Source organism: Lissotriton vulgaris, chromosome 7 (genome assembly GCF_964263255.1).
Source record: "Lissotriton vulgaris chromosome 7, aLisVul1.2, whole genome shotgun sequence".
NCBI lineage: Eukaryota > Metazoa > Chordata > Amphibia > Caudata > Salamandridae > Lissotriton > Lissotriton vulgaris.
The window spans coordinates 1,501,100,568-1,501,121,769 of record NC_141695.1 but is presented as its reverse complement, the minus strand read 5'-3'; the positions used below and the strand labels follow the sequence as shown (position 1 = coordinate 1,501,121,769).

The following is a 21,202-nucleotide window of genomic DNA, read 5'->3' as shown; positions in this document are numbered from 1 at the left end:
CTATGTTGGGAAATCCGCAGTTTGATTTTTTTGTTTGGTCTGTCCCACATATATCATGTCACACGGGCATAGAATGGCGTAGACCAAATTACAGCTGTTACAGTTCGTAAAAGTGTTCAGCACATTCTTTACATCTTTGTACACAAATTCTTTACCTTCAATGCAAAAATCACAGACCACACATGTTCCACATTTAGAATGGCCCTTCAGAGGAGGAAGTGACCAGAGGTCGTTCAAGGTAGTATTTGTAGATCTAGGGCAGGGAAGAGCTGCCTGACAAGTTGGTCTCTCAAATTCTTTTTTTTTTTAAAGCAAATGTTGGGGTTTCCAAATCAAGGGTACCTGAGTTAAGAATGTGCCAGTTTTGTTTAATGCTTTTTTGGATTTTGTTGGACACAAAACAAAAAGTGGTAACAAAAACCAGTTTGTCTGAAGGTTTTTTGGGGCGAAGTTCTAGCAGGGTATCTCGTGGACAGTACCAGGCCCTCTTCATAGCATTTTCAATCAAACGTTTTGGGTAGCCTCTGAATCTCAATTTAGCTGAAAGTGTATTTGCTTCCAAAAAGTAATCTGATTTAAGGAAGCAATTTCTCCTTATTCTTAAAAATTGGGAGTAGGGCAGACTGTCCCTTAGGGCTCTCGGGTGGCAACTATTATAACTAAGCAAAGTATTCCTCTCAGTTGGCTTTCGGAATAGAGACGTGAATAGCAACCCATCCTTATGTTGAATATGTAGGTCAAGGAAGGGAATACTGGTTTTGCTATAGTTTAGAGTGAAAGTTAAACTGTTACAATTGTTATTCAGTCAATGTAAAAAGAATGTAAGTCCTTCCAGTCTATATAACGTTTCCATTTAAGCACCACTTGGTGGAACGGATTGGTAGATGGAAGAATGGTTGAACACTCGAGCCAGTCCATATACAGAATAGCCAGAGTGGGAGCAAAAATTGCTTCCATGGAAGTTCCCTTAACTTGTTGAAAATACTCACTATCGAACATAAAAAAAGTTTAGAGTGAGACAAATTTCTAGCAGTTGTATAATAAAAAAGAGTAGGTACTTCATGGGGACGAGGGCGGCCATTCAGAATGTTTTCCATAACAAGGAGGGATTCTCTTTGCGGTTTGTTTGTATAAAGGGACTGTACGCCCAATGTACACCGTCTCGTTTTCAGGATTATAGGGATGATTTTCTATCAGGTTTATCATATACATACTATCCCTAACATAACAGTTGGTGATAGGTACAAAATCCCCAAGAAAAAAGTTGACATGATGACCAAGTGGTTCCAACACAGACCCGCAACCAGATACAATTGGTCGGCCCGGAGGATTGTCGAGCCGCTTATGAATCTTTGGGAGGGTATAAATAACCGGGGTTCTTGGGTAGTCTACATTAAGAAAGTTAAACTCATGTTTACTAAGGAAACCAATTTCAAGTGCCTCTGTGGTTGTTTAATCAGGCCTTGCAACTCCTTAGTGGGGTTAGTTTGAAGTCTACAGTAGTGATCTGTGTTGGATACTTGACGAGAGAGTTCAGATTTATAGTTGTCAATATTCTGTAGAACAATCCCACCACCCTTATCCGCAAGTTTTATGATAAGGCTGTCATTATCTTGTAGTGATGAAATCGCTAACTTTTCCTCTAGTGTGATGTTATAAGGAATAAACAAGTGGGATTTGGCCAGATTCATGGTTTCCTTGAGTATGACTTTCTCAAATGTTAAAAAACTTCTTTAGGAATCATGTTGGAGGTAGGAGAAAAGTAGACGGAGGTCTAAATGGTGTGAAAGTGGTCTTTAAAGGCGATGGGTTCTGATCAAAAAATGCTTGTAATCTGATTTTTCTGAAAAAACCCAGAAACTCAGATTGGAGGTGAAGAAATTTAGGGTAAGTGGCAGGGACAAATGATAAACCCTTACTGAGGAGTGAGATTTCCTGGGAGGATAAATTATGCTTGGATAAGTTGTACACAGGGATGGCAAGATCCATATTATCAGTGTCAGTTACCACTGGTAAAACTTGTTTCTGGTTTGTGTCTCTCCTGGAGGGTTGTACCATCTCGATTGTTGTTTTATCCAACCTCGTTTGGGTTGCTCTCCACCACCTCGTGCTAAAAAATGAGGGTTAGAATTCCTTGTGAAGGTACTTGGGCCTTCACCAGTATCCGAATTATCAGAAGAATCAGCGGAGGAATCCGTGAATCCTACAACTGTATTCCTACAAACCCTATAAACTACTTCCGCGTTACCTTGCCATAGCACCACGAGGGAGATACATTACCCGACTAACCTGGTAAGGTACTACCCCGTCCTGCCTTACTTGATGTAAGATTTGATAATTAGAGGAATTAACGCTTTTACATGCTCCGCTTACTTATATCCCTTGAGGGCGATCTTCCGTCCTACGCGATCGAGCACATTGCAGACGCGATCTGACGACCCGATTGTTGGTAAGAAGAGCTCCCTTGGCATTAGAACTTAGTGACGCCATTGTCACGTGAAACAGTCTGACTCACATGATTATTTACCTACAGGTTACCGAGACCATTGTGATCTCTGTCTACTTGCTACTGCCTTGCCCGATATCCACAGAGTGGCTGTTATTGGTAAGCCATCTCATCCATTACGACTTATACCGACTAGCACTAACCCCACTTGCAGAACGCGCTAAATTAGTAATCTGCACCTTGCCCCCCTTTTACAGTTATCGCGTTGCTTGGTCTAACACACCATCATTCTGTCCCCGATTTTAACTTACCTTTTAATATATCCAATCTGAAAGAAACAGGTTAGTATTAGATTCCTTACCTTAGAATATCCCCAGGCGTCAGTCTGGATCCGGAAACTTTTGCGTAGCAGTACCCCTGCGCGTCGGTAGGCGTCGTCTGCAGGCGTCCCCTGCGGCTCCGCGTCCGTCGTCGGCGTCGTGCGCCGTGATGAAGTCGCTGGAGTATATAGACGCCGCCTCCGCGCGCTGACGTCAGTACTTCTTTTTTCCGCGCCAGTTAGCGCAGATCCGAGAAGTGCAGTACTCCGGTCTTTTGACCAAGTTTTTTGATCTTTGATCCTTTTTGAACTCTCTTACGGTGCCGGTAGGATGCCCGGTTTTAAGAACTGTGACGACTGTGACCGTACGATGTTGGTCACAGACCATCACCGACTCTGCCTCCGGTGCCTGGGCCCCGACCACGACGTGGGCGCCTGCGTCGATTGCCGGGCCTTGACGAATAAAGCTAGACGGGAGCGGTCCCGCAAGCTGCTCGAGTTCCTGGTGTCGGACCCGCGTCGAGAGCGGTCCCGGTCCGGCCGGAGGTCAAGGGAGCGATCGAGGGAGCGGTCGCGGAGCCGTCAAGAGCGCTCCGGAGTCGTCACCATTCATCTGGTTCCTCAGGTAGGAAGCACAAGAAGTCGGGGCATCGTCATCGTACCCCCGACTCCCCCCGAAGCTCGCGCAATGCGGCCGGGGGTTCGGGTGGCCCCACCCCCGCGGCTCTGCGTGAGTCGCCGACGCGGCCTGCTCCATACTCTGCGGTCCCTGGGCAAGGCGAGTCGCCCGAGGAGATAGAGGCGTTCCTCATGGCCATGAGGGCCCTGTCTCCTCCGACGGGTTCCGCGGTGCCTTCGGGCCCTGTGGTCCCGTCCGGGGGCCCTAGCGGTTCGGGTGATCCTGCCTCGACGCCGTCGGGTGCTCCGGCCCCGGCGCCGCCGACGGCTCCGACCCCGGCGCCGCAGGGTCCCTCAGGGTCGACGCCGGCTGGTCAACTGGCCTCTCCGGCGCCGATTCCATCAGGGCAACCCCTGGCGCCGCCCCCGCGCGGTGCCGGTTCTCCGACGCCGGCTCCGGGCGGCGCCGCCCCCATTCCCTCTCCGACGCCGGACGCGGAGTCGGACCGGCATCGTCCGACGCCGGGCTCGACGCCGATGGGGCCTGTGAACCCAGAGGAGCCGGTCTACATTGTTGATTCCGAATATGGTGAAGATGTAGATTACGGAGAGGAGTGGGAGGGGTCTGAGGACCCTCTGACACGTGAGTGTCAGTACGACGTGGACTGGACGGGTGACTTGGGTGACGCCAGTGGTCTGGACGACTCCCCCAACCCTGGCTTTGTCTTGTCTCCTACCGTGGCTTCGGAGGAGGAGGCAGCTTATTCAGTGGTGTTGATGAGGGCTGCCAAGGCTCTAAACCTTGTGCTCCCCGTCACGGCCGTGAGGACTAACATCCTCACTGAGGTCCTCAAACCGCAGTCATGCCCACAGGAGCCGCTGCTGCCGTTCAACGAGGCCTTAACTGACGTTCTTTTGGGCACGTGGTCCAGGCCCGCTTCAGGTTCGCCTGTTGACAGGAACGTGGTTAGACGCCACCGTCCGTGTTCGGATGACCCCAAGTGCCTGTTCACCCATCCCACCCCTGAGAGTCTGGTGATCCAGGCCTCAACTTCCCAGACCGCATTCCCGTCGGCCCCGCCCGACAGGGAATCTAAGAGGTACGACCAGTATGGCAAAAAGGTCTTTTCGTCCTTGAGTCTGGGACTGCGGTCTTGCAACACCGCGTGCCTCTTGGGCCGCTACACCCACTCTCTGTGGGATACGGTCGCGGACCTGCTGCCTGAATGCCGGCCGGAGGTACGGGCTAAGCTCGGCAAGGCTATGATTGAAGGCCGAGACGCAGCAAGGTACTTCATCAGGTGTGGTCTTGATATGACCGACTCACTGGGCAGAGCGATGTCCACGGCGGTGGCGATTCGTCACAACACCTGGCTGAGATCCGCCAACTTCTCGGCAGATGTCCAGAATGCATTGATGGACATGCCGTTTGATGGCAGTCGCCTGTTTGCGACAAAGCGGACCACGCGCTGGAGCGCTTCAAGGACTTCACGGCCAAGTCCTTGGGTCTCTCGACCCAGCGCCAGCAAACGGGTTCGTTTCGCTCCTTTCGTGGCCAAGGAAGGGGCGGTCCCACACGTGCTGCCAGCCACGCGCCGCAACAGACTCATCAAACCGGTGGCGGCCGTGGAAACCGCCGGGGTGGCGGTCGGGGACAGCGGCGAGGTCAGACCACACCTTCCCCCGCAGCGTCCGCCACTAAATCATCCTAGTCCGTGCTTTCAGGCCCATGTGACGCCGGTGGGTGGAAGGGTTCGCCATCACCTCTCCCACTGGCGCACGATAACATCAGACAGGTGGGTGCTGCAGCTGGTCCGAAGGGGCTACTCCCTCCCCTTCGAGACCACTCCTCCAGCCATGCCGCCGCAGAACCACCGTGTGTCGGGGGACCACTTGACACTTCTGCAGGAGGAAGTTACGGCCCTCTTGGCCAAGGGGGGCAATCGAGCGCGTTCCTGGGCCAGAAGTAAGACGTGGTTGCTATTCCCACTACTTTCTGGTACCCAAGAAGGACAAAGGGGGCCTACGTCCTATCTTGGATCTAAGGAGCGTCAACAGCTTCCTCCGGAAGGAGAAGTTCAAGATGTTGACTTTGGCTCAGGTCTTGGCTGCTCTCGACCCGCAAGACTGGATGGTAGCGTTGGACTTGCAGGATGCGTATTTTCACATCCCCGTCCTGCCGGCCCACCGGCGTTACCTGCGGTTCACGGTAGGCCACGAGCACTTTCAGTTTATCGTGCTCCCCTTCGGCCTTACCAGCGCCCCACGGGTGTTCACAAAGGTGATGGCGGTGGTCGCAGCCCATCTGCGCAGGTTAGGGGTTTCAGTCTTCCCCTACCTAGACGACTGGTTGTTGAAGGCGGGCTCGCCCCAGACAGTCGTCCACCACCTTCAGATGACGGCAGACCTCCTGCACAAGCTGGGGTTTTCCATCAATGTGCCGAAATCACACCTGTGTCCCTCTCAAAAGCTCCTTTTCATCGGAGCGGTTCTCGACTCGGCGCAGTTTCGGGTTTATCCACCGGAACGGCGGGTCCAGGATATACAGGCTTTGATTCCCATCTTTCAGCCGTTATCCCGGGTTTCGGTCAGGTTGACGCTGCGGCTGCTGGGACTGATGGGCTCTGCAGTGGGACCTGAAGTTTCAGTGGGCCCAGCATCAGGGCAACCTGTCCGACCATGTCTTGATCTCAGAGGACACTGCAAGACAACTGCAGTGGTGGCTTACGGACCGCGATTGGGTCAGAGGCAGATCCCTCTCCCTTCCCCAACCGGAGCACGTTGTTGTGACGGACGCGTCCCTCCAGGGCTGGGGAGGCCACCTGGGAGAGGTAGAGATCAGAGGCACCTGGTCTCCGGCGGAGTCCCAGCTCCATATCAACTTGTTGGAGCTCCGGGCAATTCCTTTGGCACTGAAGGCATTCCTCCCCTTTGTCAACGGGAGTGTAGTGCAGGTGTTCACGGACAACACCACCGCCATGTGGTACTGCAACAAGCAGGGCGGGGTGGGGTCGTGGACCCTTTGCCAGGAGGCTCTGCGCCTCTGGCAATGGCTGGAACGTCAGGGCGTGACTCTGACGGTTCAACACCTGGTAGGTTCTCTGAACGCCAGGGCGGACGAACTCAGCCGTCGGTGCTCGATGGATCACGAATGCCGTCTGAACTCGGACGTGGCGCAAGGCCTCTTTCGGCAATGGGGAGAGCCTTGGTTAGATCTATTCGCCACAGAAGAGTACGCGCAATGTCATCAGTTCTGCGCGTTGGAGTTTCCAAGACTGCACTCGCACGGCAACGCCTTTCGGCGCGAGTGGAGTTGCGGTCTGTTATACGCCTTTCCGCCTATACCACTTCTGCCCAGAGTGCTGAAGAAGATCAGGCGCGACAGGGCCCAAGTCCTCCTTGTGGCTCCGGACTGGGCTCGAAGGTACTGGTATCCCGAGCTACTCAGCAAGTCAGTCGGTCCCCCGATCCGCCTGCCCCTTCAGGAGGGACCTTCTGTCGCAGCAGCAGGGGACGGTCCTCCACCCGAACCTGTCCAGGCTCCACCTCCATGCGTGGAGATTGAGCGGCGACAGTTGAGGCCATTTGACTTGCCTCCTGAAATCTGTGATGTGATTCTGGCAGCCAGGCGTTCCTCCACGAAATCGGTATACGCCTGTCGGTGGAACAAATTTGTGGCATGGTGCACAGCAAAGGCTGTGGATCCTCTTTCTGCCCCTCTTTCTGAGGTTCTTCTCTTCCTTCTTTCTCTTGCCCAGCAGGGCTCTGCTCTGGGCACTATCAAGGGCTCGTTATACAAGAAAAGTGGGGTGTTTAGGGGGAAATCTTTATTGACCTAGCATTGCTACGATCCCTACATGTAGTACAACTAACTATACGTAGACAATGGGTCAGGGATAATTAAAGCTGTCTGAGAAAACTGTATATTAATCGGGATACAATCCAGGAACCCAAGGTATTCGTGGTGAAAAATTGTGTTCCCATCAGATACCCAACCCGTGCCGCCCTGCATCATTTGGGATCCTTCACCCGAAGGAAGTGGAAACATGTCCACTGTGGATTAGGCGGATTGTAGCCTAATCTTCTAGGAGGATACTGAGATGTGATGAAGGAAAAGTTGGTAACAGGGGGTAAGCTGACTAGCAGTGCAAAGGAATAAACGTGCCAAGTGCTAAGAAATTAGATAAATGAATTAATATTGGGTTGCAGGAGTGGAAAAAGAATTTAATAGGATCCTACCCACACCCAAAGTTAAAAAACAGTGCAAAGTAGTATAACAAATGACTACTTAGATGTAAACGAGGTCGACATGTTTCTGCAGCGTGATAGGGTCAAGCGATCCCTTTCTGCTTCTTCAGGACCTTAACAAAAATGCTACTGCTGGTGTGTAAGACTTAATGATTTATAATATAAATTCATATCACCTGAGATCGCCCATGGAGATAATCCAGATGGTCATGTGTGTGAGAAGGTGGCCTGATATGCAGTGCTCACTATTCTAGTGAACACTATGTATCAGTCCAGCAACCCTTATTGATGATTGGTTGTAAGTCAACCTTATAGACCAGCTATCCTAGTAGCATGGATACGAGCAGTCTAAGGCTAAAGACTCGAGAGGGCGTGTTAAGCCAGCTGTTTACCACACATATACCCCTTGAACACCAAGTGAAAGGACACCACACAAGTGTTATGAAAATAAACAGTTATTTATTAAAGATCACAACAGCCCTGTACTCTTTATGAGGACAGGGTACTAAGCACAAACCAAAACTCTTACAAAAATACTTAAGTTAGCACAGTATATACAAATGCCCGAGGGGCACGGAAAACCATATACTCTAAAAGTGGAATGTGAAATTCCTAGCAGGTAAGTACAGTACTAATAGCTTTTTGAATCGCTAGGACTTGACTAGGGAATCGTTAGATTACTTCTAGGAGGCCTAGGGGACTCGGGTGCAGTGTGTGCACTCTCACGCGAGATGCGGACAAAAGTCTATGGTAGCTAGGAATTAGAAAGTTAGTGTTCTCGGGCGAACCCGACCTGGTAGGGAGAAAACGAAAGTAGATTCTGACCCTTGGATAGTGAGGCTATGCTGGGGCACCGAAATGCCGAAGTTACCTAGCCCAGGGGCTGCAGCTGCATAGGTCTGAAAAGACGTCGGGAATCCTCGTAGACGGACCAGGAGCCGGAAGAAAAGATGCTGGCCGGTGACCAGTGAAGAAAGTTCAGTTGGATCCAAGCCTGGATCTCGAAGATAGATGACACCTGAAAGCAGAGGGGACCAAGTTCGAGACTACTAGCCAGTAGTCAGTGGGCACCAGGAGGGCACCGGATGGTAGCCACCTCGACAAGGTGAGTGGGTGACGCTGTAGCTCGAAGATCTCGCGGACCAGGAGGCGTTGTCGGCGACCAGGATGGAGGATCGAGCTGTCCCACGAAGATAGAAGCTGTCGGCGTCGCTGGACCCAGGATTGGGCAACAAAGCCTTGGCAAATTCAAGCCCACGCGGTGGACTCAAAATGGCGTCTGGAGTGGACCAGGAGGGTCCGGGGTGCCTCTCTTCAAGAAGGAAGCAAGGGCCAGTCTGGAGCAACCAGACCAGCAGTCGTGAAGTCGTCGGGCGTCGTTCAGAAGGCCACAAGCCAGCCGGCTAGTAGCCAAACAACGCGGTGCACAGCAAACAGCAGAAGGGCCCCACGCAGATCGTGGAGATGCAGGGAGGCTGACCTTGGGTGCTGGAGCTGCGCAGGGTCGGGGCTTCTCGGACCCCAAAGCACTCACCAGTGGAGGACACGGTGGGCTTGCAGTAAAGATGTCGTGCAGTCTTGGCGATCGTCGGTCCCTCGAGGTCTCGTCGCACTCACGGTTCTCAGCTTTGCTGTAGAGGTGAGTAGAGGTCAGAAGTGCCAGGGAAGCCGGGTCTCGTCGAGCTGGGTCGTCAGATTCGTGATGAAGGACTTGCAGCAGACCGCAGTGTTCTTTAGGATGGTGCCCGCTTGATGCAGGGTGACTACTCCTTAGCCACAAGGGAGAATCTTGAAGAAGAAATCGTGAAGTCCTTTCGAAGAAAGTGGTATCTTGATTCCAAAGATGATCTAATTTGAACAGGGGGCCCGCTCCTATCTTTATACTAAAAAAGGGGGCTGACCCGGTGACTAGGTCCTGCCTATGGGTGGAACCAGGAGGGGGGTGGTTACACCCCTCTCCCCTGCCGGACTTCCCCAGGCCAGGGGCTGGTGTGCCCCTGGAACTGGTTCTGACTGGCCTATGCGTAGTGAGCACCGGGGTGCCACTCAGCAGTCACCTTCCTGAAAAGCCCTGCCTACCCAGGATACACAAAACCATGTCTGGGACGGTGCTAGCACCGCCCCTGACAGGAAACCCTTTGTCCAGGCTCCCCTCACTGGGAGGACTCCCAGCTGCAGGGGGTCAGACTCGTGTCTGTGGTGGCAGCATCCATTTTGTGGAGCTGAGGCTTCAGTTAACTTTAACCGGGGTTCACAGTTACATACATGTCGTGTCCCTCTAGAAGGGTGGAATGCTAACCCCGTCGCCAGAATTGGCGAGGGGTTAGTATTCCAATTCGTATGACACCTTACTCGCCATGTTTTGATAAAGCAATACCAAAGATAGCATTTAACCGCGAGGATTATAATGCACTTAAGAGTATATGGTATGCAATATCATGGAACAGCTATTAGGACTTGATTCCGCAAGCTGCAGACAGGCTCAGCTCATGCCAGAGCACCATCTCACATGATTCCAAGCACTCTGCCTTCAGGATTGTCAAGGCCTGCCATAGGAGTGACTGATAGGAATCTGTGTGTCCATTTTAGGGTTAGGTATAGGTATACTACACCTACAGCAAAGGGTGATTACACGACTTTGCCCCAGCTGTCATGCAGCCAGTTGTGTCAAATTTAGGAGGCCAGCCAGGGGTGGCATAATACATGCTGCAGCCCCTGGCAGCCCTGGGTACACCCATGCCCTGAGTTACAGGGTCTGATAGGGTGGCCCAGTACCAATTGGCAATGTACCTAGGGTACATGGAATCCATTTTAAAGAGAGAGCAGTAGGCCTGGGGTCCTGATTGGCAGGGTCCCAGGTCGACTATGTCCAAAACCAGCTAAAACACAGGGCAAAAAGTTGGGGGCAACCATAGTCAGGATGTACCTTCCTACAATGTGATCATGTGAAACAGACAAACACACAAAAAGATGTATATACAGTTAATAACGATAGCTTGAAAGGAAAAAATGGAAAAAATAAATGTCTCGTGTGGACATGAAGCATGTCAAATGATATTGATCAATAGTTGCTTAATAGTCAACTTAGTTGCTCAAAACAATATAAGGATATAAACAGGATAATACTATACCCACTCACCCACTGTTTGGGGAATAAGCTCTCCACCTCACCCGGCTACAGATCAGGTAGAAATGGAGCACCGCTCTATTGAGATAAAAAGAGAAGAAATACTATAGAAAGAGGAAGAGCCATAGAGCTAGTGAGTAGACACCCCTGTCTCAGCAGGGTCATACATTTCTGTACAATGAACCATGATCTATTATAGCAATCGTCAACGCCTACACTGCGCTGCTTACAAACTAAAATAAAAATAAGCGAGGTGGCATGTATCGGCGTTTTTTAAAAGAGACAAACACCTATGCAAATTGTTACATTACATGCACCTTCGTTCTGCTGAAACTTTTGAAACACTTGCGCTGAGCTAGTGAGCCATGCGAGAGGTTAAGTAAAACGCCATCTGAGTCCCAGGCCAGTTTATAAATAAACCGGAGATACGCCTTGTGTGGTAAGCGCTAAGGATCTCAAATCCGACCAAAACAAAATATCGCCGCTATATGCAAACCAAAGTGGCAAAGCAACCAATACCCGCCAGTTGTACGCTGTATGCGCACTCGATCTAAACCGTGAACCTAATCCCCTTCTAGTGAGCTTACCTGTCCGTCGGTACTCCTGACATCCGTCTAGGCTGTCATGTGGGAGGTACCGGGACGGACAGGAAGCCGGGGTTTTAAACTATGTTGACGAGCTGAGGTGTGGATCATGTGACCGCAAGTAGAGAAGGGCTGCAGGGAAATGTAGTCTATCATACTTGTATAGTCCATCACATCAACTGAAATGGAGGAAATCCTATGATGGTCTGTCGCCCGTGAGCTTATTTTATATCTATGGTATTAGTAGTGGAGGACTGACCCGATTTATCTGGTCTAGTCAGGTAAGAAATCAAAATAGAGCGATTAGAGCAAACTATTAGGGAAATACCTCGGGCTAGGCTGTAGTCCGATCCTGTAGTTTAGCGTGTTACACGCAGCGCAGGACTGCTGGGAAAAGTAGTTTCAATGTGCGTTTGTTCCCGCGATGTTTAAAGGTGGACCCTAGAATGGTTCCCATCTCTGGTCTTTATCTGTGGCAACACTAAAATATTTGACAATCTTTCGTATTTATCTGTGGTGACAGTGTTTATTCAAAAATTGCTAACACAATTTATGAAAAAAGTTATTGACCCCCCTAAACACCCCCCTTTTCTTGTTTAACGTGTTCTAGAGCAGTCATTCGATTGCGGGTGTCACATTATTTCTACGACTCAATTGGGTTGAAAGGGAGGTATCTTGATCGAGTAGAGGAGCCATTGTAGTATAATACTAGACACAAATAAATAGCATTTATGGCCACGAATTTAGGCCTAGCGTTCGATGAAAATGAGATCCAGACACTACTCTCGGAGAATCCCAGCATGCTGGACATGCTACCTACCACCTCTACTATTCCAGAGGATGGCTGGACAAAAGTACTCATTCTAAAAAAGAATTTAGCCAGAGTTAGTGTACATGGAATAGTTATGGCAGACTATCTAAGAAGCAACTGTGCCCCGAGTGGCCTCATTGTGGGGAATGTCCCTCGTCTTTTTTTAGACGATAAGGAGTTCCTCCATGACTGGTCACTTATAGCGTGGAAGTGCACACGCGACTGGTTAGTGCTTATAATAAGAACAGCGAAAAAGACAGCAGACAAAATTCTGGTGGAGATCCAGGTCTTAGAGGGTCAGTTAAAAACAACTATTTCATCAAGTAAACTATTCACCAAACATCAAGAGGATGGAAATAAATCTAGTAAAGAGTTTAGAGACTCAATATTATTTACTAAACTAGAGAAATTCAAAAAGGACCTGGCTAAATTCGCGATGGATAAGGTTTATCCGTATACCAGCGATAACTTCTTTCTCTCTATTTTGATTTCTTACCTGACTAGACCAGATAAATCGGGCCAGTCCTCCACTACTAATACCATAGATATAAAATAAGCTCACGGGCGACAGACCATCATAGGATTTCCTCCATTTCAGTTGATGTGATGGACTATACAAGTATGATAGACTACATTTCCCTGCAGCCCTTCGCTACTTGCGGTCACATGATCCACACCTCAGCTCGTCAACATAGTTTAAAACCCCGGCTTCCTGTCCGTCCCGGTACCTCCCACATGACAGCCTAGACGGATGTCAGGAGTACAGACGGACAGGTAAGCTCACTAGAAGGGGATTAGGTTCACGGTTTAGATCGAGTGCGCATACAGCGTACAACTGGCGGGTATTGGTTGCTTTGCCACTTTGGTTTTCCATATAGCGGCGATATTTTGTTTTGGTCGGATTTGAGATCCTTAGCGCTTACCACACAAGGCGTATCTCCGGTTTATTTATAAACTGGCCCTGGACTCAGATGGCGTTTTACTTAACCTCTCGCATGGCCCACTAGCTCAGCGCAAGTGTTTCAAAAGTTTCAGCAGAACGAAGGTGCATGTAATGTAACAATTTGCATAGGTGTTTGTCTCTTTTAAAAAACGCCGATACATGCCACCTCGCTTATTTTTATTTTAGTTTGTTAGCAGCGCAGTGTAGGCGTTGACGATTGCTATAATAGATCATGGTTCATTGTACAGAAATGTATGACCCTTCTGAGACAGGGGTGTCTACTCACTAGCTCTATGGCTCTTCCTCTTTCTATAGTATTTCTTCTCTTTTTATCTCAATAGAGCGGTGCTCCATTTCTACCTGAGCTGTAGCCGGGTGAGGTGGAGAGCTTATTCCCCAAACAGTGGGTGAGTGGGTATAGTATTATCCTGTTTATATCCTCATATTGTTTTGAGCAACTAAGTTGACTATTAAGCAACTATTGATCAATATCATTTGACATGCTTCATGTCCACAGGAGACATTTATTTTTTCCATTTTTTCCTTTCAAGCTATCGTTAACTGTATGTATATCTTTTTGTGTGTTTGTCTGTTTCACATGATCACATGACCATCTGGATTATCTCCATGGGCGATCTCAGGTGATATGAATTTATATTATAAATCATTAAGTCTTACACACCAGCAGTAGCATTTTTGTTAAGGTCCTGAAGAAGCAGAAAGGGATCGCTTGACCCTATCACGCTGCAGAAACATGTCGACCTCGTTTACATCTAAGTAGTCATTTGTTATACTACTTTGCACTGTTTTTTAACTTTGGGTGTGGGTAGGATCCTATTAAATTCTTTTTCCACTCCTGCAACCCAATATTAATTCATTTATCTAATTTCTTAGCACTTGGCACGTTTATTCCTTTGCACTGCTAGTCAGCTTACCCCCTGTTACCAACTTTTCCTTCATCACATCTCAGTATCCTCCTAGAAGATTAGGCTACAATCCACCTAATCCACAGTGGACATGTTTCCACTTCCTTCGGGTGAAGGATCCCAAATGATGTAGGGCGGCACAGGTTGGGTATCTGATGGGAACACAATTTTTCACCACGAATACCTTGGGTTCCTGGATTGTATCCCGATTAATATACAGTTTTCTCAGATAGCTTTAATTATCCCTGACCCATTGTCTACGTATAGTTAGTTGCACTATCAAGGGCTACCTTTCTGCACTTTCAGCCTTTCTGAGGCTGCCTGATCAACCTTCTTTGTTCAAGTCCCCCATTGTAACAAGATTCTTGAAGGGCATCACACACATGTATCCACCTGTTCCGTTTGTGATGCCTCAGTGGGACTTGAACCTGGTTCTAACCTTCTTGATGTGTGCTCCCTTTGAGCCCCTTCATTCCTGTCCTCTCCGTCTCCTGACTTTAAAGACGGCTTTCCTGGTTGCCATCACCTCAGCCAGGAGAGTGAGTGAGCTCCAGGCTCTTTCTGTCAAACCTCCTTTCCTGTCCATTCATCCTGACAAGGTGGTTTTGAGAACTAGACCTTCTTTCCTGCCCAAGGTTGTCTCTGCTTTTCACATCGGGCAGTCCATCACCCTCCCTTCCTTCTTCCCGCCTCCGCATCCTTCAAAGGATGAAGAGCGGCTCCATCGCCTGGACCCAAAACGTGCGCTTTCATTTTATATGGATCGCACACGCCAGTTCCGGGTGGATGACCAACTGTTTGTTGGCTACGTGGGTGCGGAGAAGGGACGGGCGGTGCATAAACGGACCATCTCTCGGTGGGTCGTTCTGTGCATCAAAGCGTGCTACTCTTTTTCTCGGAAGGAGCCTCCTGTTGGGCTAAGGGCCCATTCCACTCGGGCCACGGCGACTACTACTGCCCTGGTCCGGGGAGTCCCTTTGCAGGACATTTGCCAGGCGGCTACGTGGGCCTCGCTGCACACCTTTGCGAGGCACTACTGCCTGGAAAGTCAAGTCCGGAGGGATGGCTTCTTTGGCCGTTCGGTCCCCCAGGACTTTCTGGTGTAGGATTGTATTGGTTCGCAGACCCACCACCGGGGTTGGTATTGCTGGGGTATCTATTCTAAGGTAAGGATTCTAATACTAACCTGTTTCTTTCAGATGAACAAGTTACTTACCTTCGGTAACGATATATCTGTAAGAAACAGTAGTTAGTATTAGATTCCTTACCGCCCCACCCATCCTCCCCGTTCTGCGAACGGATACCTAGGGTTAAGGACATCCCTTTCAGGGCCCTAGTTTCAAATGGCACCAGTGTTGGTTCTCACATGGCTCTGCGTGTTCTGGCGCGGAAAAGCTGTGTACAAAGAACTGACGTCAGCGCGCGGAGGCGGCGTCTATATACTCCAGCGACGTCATCACGGCGCACGACGCCGACTACGGACACGGAGCCGCAGGGGACGCCTGCAGACGACGCCTACCGACGCGCAGGGATGCTGCTACGCAAAAGTTTCCGGATCCAGACTGACGCCTGGGGATATTCTAAGGTAAGGAATCTAATACTAACTACTGTTTCTTACAGATATATCGTTACCGAAGGTAAGTGACTTGTTCATTGGGTGAGATAAGGAACTTACTCAATTACTCACGTCGTTTTATGTTTCCTGCACATATTTAGTAATTTCACCAATCACAGTTACTTCACTTGCACACCATCGCTCGTTGTGGTAATCCTACGGGGTGATCTGCATGTTCGAATTTTTAAGATGTCACCCGTACGGAGCACTTTAAATCATCACCTGTGAGCACTCATTGCCAAATCATAAAATTCTTTCTCTTACCTATGTGCCAACTTAGTAATACTAAGTTTTCCTTTTCTTTTCTCTTTTTCCTTGGTTATTTTTTCCAGGCTACAAAGGTATATATTGTTTAGGTATTATCAATGTCCTGATGATGATCCCCATGATTAGATAGTGGGATCGAAAGGCCGTCGACCTTTATGTACACCATATACCTATAATGAACAACTAGTGTTATATGTGTTTAATGGTGTAATTGGAATTTCTGTTGCATTTTCATCCACAGGAATCTGAAGTAGTGTTGCCTAAAAGCCTTGTGTTTTTCTGTTTGTGATATCTTTCACCATGCCAATTTGTATGTGGTAGGGTACAGGCCTGTGCCCCGCAACGAAGAATTGTTGAAGGAAATTCTTGTGTATTCCTTGAGAATAAGTAAAAAGATTGAGACCTCTGTCCGGCTGGACATGTCCAAAACCAATATAGTATCCATTGCGCCTATATTGCTATTTGTTTGTATCCTAATAATGCATGGGACCACTGTTGTTTTCAAAAATATGTTCCCCGAGGTCCTTTGCTGACTCGTAAGGGTGCCCTTGTTGAGATTTAAATATACAAAAAGTTCTTAGACATACTAGCAAGTCAGGTTATATAATAATACAATTCATTAAAAGTACATACCAAGAAAAGGAGATACCCCTACAAGACTTATATCAATACATAAGCAAATAAATAGCCAGATAAGAGATACAAGGGGGGAGGCATTTCAGGTATTTACCAATGATCCATACGTTATTACTAGGGGGATTTACAAACATGGACATCAGGTCTACGCAACCCGACTCTGATTGATTGTTTATAACCGACCCTCCCTCCACTTTCAATGGAGCCCATATTTTGCAACCAAAATCATGCAACTTCCTACCCTTGTGCAGATACAGGGTTGATTTGATGTTATGAATAGCAAGAAGCCTAGTCAGCCACATTTGAAACGTTTGGATCTTTCAATGCAGCTGGCAGCAAGATACGTAATACAGCGACAGACAAGAAAATGAATGCCTCAGCTTCTCTACTATTGAGACCCGAATTACTATCGCTCCCGAGAATCATCACTGTCGCAGATAGACTGATCTTAGAGCCTAGCAGCCCCTCCAGGAATTTCTCAATCTCGGTTTTAATCACTAAGCTCTCCAGTCAGGACACCTGTAGCAGCTTCTATTAGTGCAGGTTGTCTAGGATGGAGCGTCATTATTCTGGCAAGTTGACGAGGGTCCAAGTTCTCACCGTTTTGATTTCCCCCTTAAAAGTTGTACTCTACGCCTGTTAACTTTCAAAACTGTGTTTCAAATAGCTATCACTTCTGGTAAATGGCTCTTTCCATCCTGATAAGTTGATGTTGCAAACCTGGGCTGCTTCCTAGGGTGGTGACCCCTTTACATCTCAGTAAACCCATCACACTTTCAACATTTTATCCTTGGCCCCCCCCGCACCCCAATCCTACCAACGAGGAGGAACGTTTGCATCTGTTGGATCCTATGCTAGCTGCTAATTACTACTTGGACCCCACCAAGGACTTTCCTCTAGATGACCAGCTCCTTGTTGGTATTGTGGTGGCAAAACAGGTAAGGTGGTGGAAAATTGATCAAGACCTTCTACATCTTAGCCAAGAGAGAACCTATAGAATGGATCAAGGCCAGAACCACCAGCGCTAAGTCTACCTCTTCTTCCTGTCAGGAGGTTTCCTAGTGCAGAAATTAGTATGGTGGTGATGTGGCTGTACTTGCACACCTTCCCCAAACACTACTGCCTGGATTCTAAGATGTACAGCGATGGGCACTTCGTCAGATCCATTTTCAAGATTTCAACCTATAACTATCCATCTTGCTGGTGGTTACCTGCAATTTCCTCACTGACCCACTCGCTTCCCAATTTGATGGATGCTCAAATTATATCTTTTGGTACTGCACTTCTAGCTCTGTCTTCTCGCCCGAAGCCTGGGAAAAAATGTATGAACCTTATATTTTTGCAGCAGAACAGTGCTTTTTATGCTGCCTGATGTCACTCTGGTGTCAACTGAGACAGGTGCCCTCTACTGGTGACTGAGAGCTTTGACTTTTTCTGGATCCAGTCTGTTGCCATGGGATTGTTCTACAGGTGAGGATTCTGTAGGTAGAGTATCCACCAGGAAAATTTTTACCGCAGGCAAGTAACCTTTTCAACGGCTACTTTACACACCACAGTGCCTTGGAAAAATACAGACTGAAGAGGATGAAGAGGTATTGAGCACTGTGGGTCTGTGTTACATTGAATCATTTTAGACAGAGGTGCACCTCACCATCCCCCGCCGCATTTTCCTTATCAAAGCACTTTCTTCCCTGAAACCCTGTCCTCAGTTCACCTCTAGCTTCCTTTCCATTTTGTGACCACTACCGGTTTAGAGTGAAACCAGACCACCAGCCTTGGATGGGTGTGCATGTTATTGTTTTAAACTGTGAAAAACACACCTCTATCCAGTGCCTGGTTTCCTTTTTCATGGGTTAATTCTTGATTAAGCTGTGCTATAAAAATGCAATAAAGCAATTTCCTAGTAATTTTCCCTATTTCACCTGCCATCTTTATTTACACATTGGTGTTGGTGGTAGATCCATTACAAAAAAGGGACTACTCCACTTGTATTCCTGTGTATCATTTCTGTATTCTTTCTGTAAATCGCATGATTTAAAGCCATATGAATTGGAGGAAAAGGATACAGGAGCTTCTCTTGCATTTGAATTTCAGTTGGTGTGCATAGATTGTTTTCTAGCTGTTGGTGGGTTGGAAGCTGGCACAATGACAAACGTGGACCTGCCACGACTAATGACATTGATTAAATACTATCACTAGATGTGCCTTGGCATCAGGGCTTTTCAGGTGTGTGTTTTTTCCCCTTTTTTTAAGAACAGAGGTTTTGTTAATGAACCTAGGTGACAAATGTTTCTTAGTTCAAGACCTTGCTAACCAAATTTGTTCTCGTCTTTACAGGCTCCCAAAGAAGCTCTCTCTCAGGCTGTGCTGGCTGAAGTCCCCAAACAGCTGGTTACGTATTTCAAGCTCCTTGGATTGACGCCTCTTAAGCAGCCACAGACAACAGTATAATTTGTGCCTTGCTGATAATGACAAGACCAGACACCATCTAGCTCTGGCATGAGAGAAACCTACATTATGCTGATTTAAATGTATCTTCAGTTTATGCACATCATGAAACCTAAAAAAAAGTAATGTTGAAAACACTTTAGTAAAATCAGTGCCAACAAATTCTTTTAAATAGTTACATGCTAGGTAGGCATAGTAGTTGCCCTACATAGATAGTCCACATATCCTATTGTTTTCCTTGTATTGCTCTCTTGTGCGTTTACAGAGTGGTGATAGATGCTTCATGTGGTACAGCAGCAGCAGTCAGTTCAAAGGGATGGTCAAACTGGGGAGACCAAGTTGAAGCAGTAATTGGAAATTAAGGAATTATCAAGTAACGTGTATGAAGTAGCATTTGCAACCACGGGTACCAGACAGGTCTGTGTCTGAATGTAATTGTTTGGAATGGTATGCTAAATGCCACTCTCTGGGACAATCGTAACGCCCAAGGTGTGCGTCTAATGTCGAATCCATATAGACTATACATGTGTGTGATCAGCAATTATGAGCGTATTGAATTGTTTCTAATGTCTTGATTGTCACAATAAGCAACCATTTTTTATTGCAGGCCAAATATTCCTCTTTAGTACTGTGCCTAATAATCATGTGTTAAGTTAATATGAATGCACCAGTTCATACCTGATGACCAAAGTTCCTGGAACAATCCCTCTATGGACTGAAAAGGATTAAAAAAAATTGAGACCAACTTGCTCATGCCTTTAAGAAACAAGCAAGGGTTGTAATTGAGGCATGTAACATGAAGTTTATAAAATAGCCAATGTAAACAGTAAATATAAAATGTACTGCTTGTACCAAGTGCTGTATCTAAATCATTCAAAATGTTGGAAGGAATAGATATTTTCATTAAATTCAATTTTGGAAAAAAAACACTTTATACAATCAGCATCCAGTCATTCTTGTTCAAATTGAAATATTGTATGCAACCCCTTCTTATCTACTAATGTGTGTGCGCAGTCATGATTTTTTTGCAGGTATGAAATATCAGTTTTTGTAGTTCCCCTTTCATTACAGTTGCTTGAAGTCGAACAGGTATGAAACTGATTTGGATCAACATAACAAAGATGTGGATATTACTGGGAAGTCAAAATGGGAGAAATTGACTTTCTTTCCATTAAACATATATTGATCATTTTTAAAGCAGGTTTGCTTAGACTGAAATCGACTTCACTGTGGCATTTCTCCTTAATACAAGCACATATCAAGGAGGTACTCTTGTTCGACATACTTGTTGAGTGCCTTTGGCAAGCTTAAACTGCATACTTTGAAGAAACCCTGGAGACTGAGTAAAGACCACATTAAACTGTGGGGATCTACAAAGAAAATATGTAAGATCATAAAATATTTCAAACTGGTATACAAAATCCAAAGGTGGACATTGCAAAAGACACATTCAAAAAAGAGAAAGCATATTATATACAACACATAATTTCCCAAAACAAATATTTGGAATCAATGAATGTGGTCCTTAAAAAGGGTCTCTAAAAAGATCATGTTAACACCTCTCACCAACATTCTGCAAAACTCAAGTAATATTATGCATTACAAAAGATGTTAAGACAATTGGAGAACATGCAAATTTGTATAACATACATAAACTGACACCTTCATTGCGGACCATGCGCATAGTTCCTGATTAAGGAATGAATAAAGACCCTATTCTTGCTTATGATAGAAAGTGTAAATGCATTGATTAGGACAGTATCCGTTCCAATGACAAAAAAATCAGTAAATAGACCACCCTCCAAAATCAGGGCTAAGGCTCACATCCCACTAAACTGACATGCCATATCCATCCTCCGCTTAAAAACAAAAATTGTACCGTTTGCTATAGTAGCTCTCCCACAATAGTGCTGGATTACTGTATTGCCGACATTGCTATCACAACATCTGCCTTGTGTGGCATCAAACTTTTCTGCTCCCAAAACTCCGCAAAGTATTCTGTGCATTAAAGGGTCACCCATGTTATGTGGGAATTCTCTGTGATGCACACCATTGCTGTAGCTACGCATTCTGCCCTCTGCCGTTGGCACTGAAATTCTTCCATGATGACCATGGAAAAACTGTGAACACTATTCACTTCACCATCTTATTCTCCTCGCAGGGGACACAGCTGAGACGAGGTTAGCTCCTTATCAGCGGTGGTTCGTAACCAAG

General features: G+C 47.2%; 1 protein-coding gene across 16 annotated transcripts in view; it reads left to right on the top strand.

Moving 5' to 3' along the window:
- Positions 1-19,922, top strand: part of CPNE1 (copine 1) — a 662,572-nt gene extending 642,650 nt beyond the window's left edge. For all 16 annotated transcript variants that reach the window (XM_086932333.1, XM_086932339.1, XM_086932337.1 and 13 more), the window contains one exon: positions 18,878-19,922. In XM_086932333.1, the coding sequence (XP_086788459.1) occupies positions 18,878-18,991 (114 nt within the window). In that variant the 3' untranslated portion in view covers positions 18,992-19,922. The remainder of the gene's footprint in view (positions 1-18,877) is intronic.
- Positions 19,923-21,202: the final 1,280 nt, after the last annotated feature.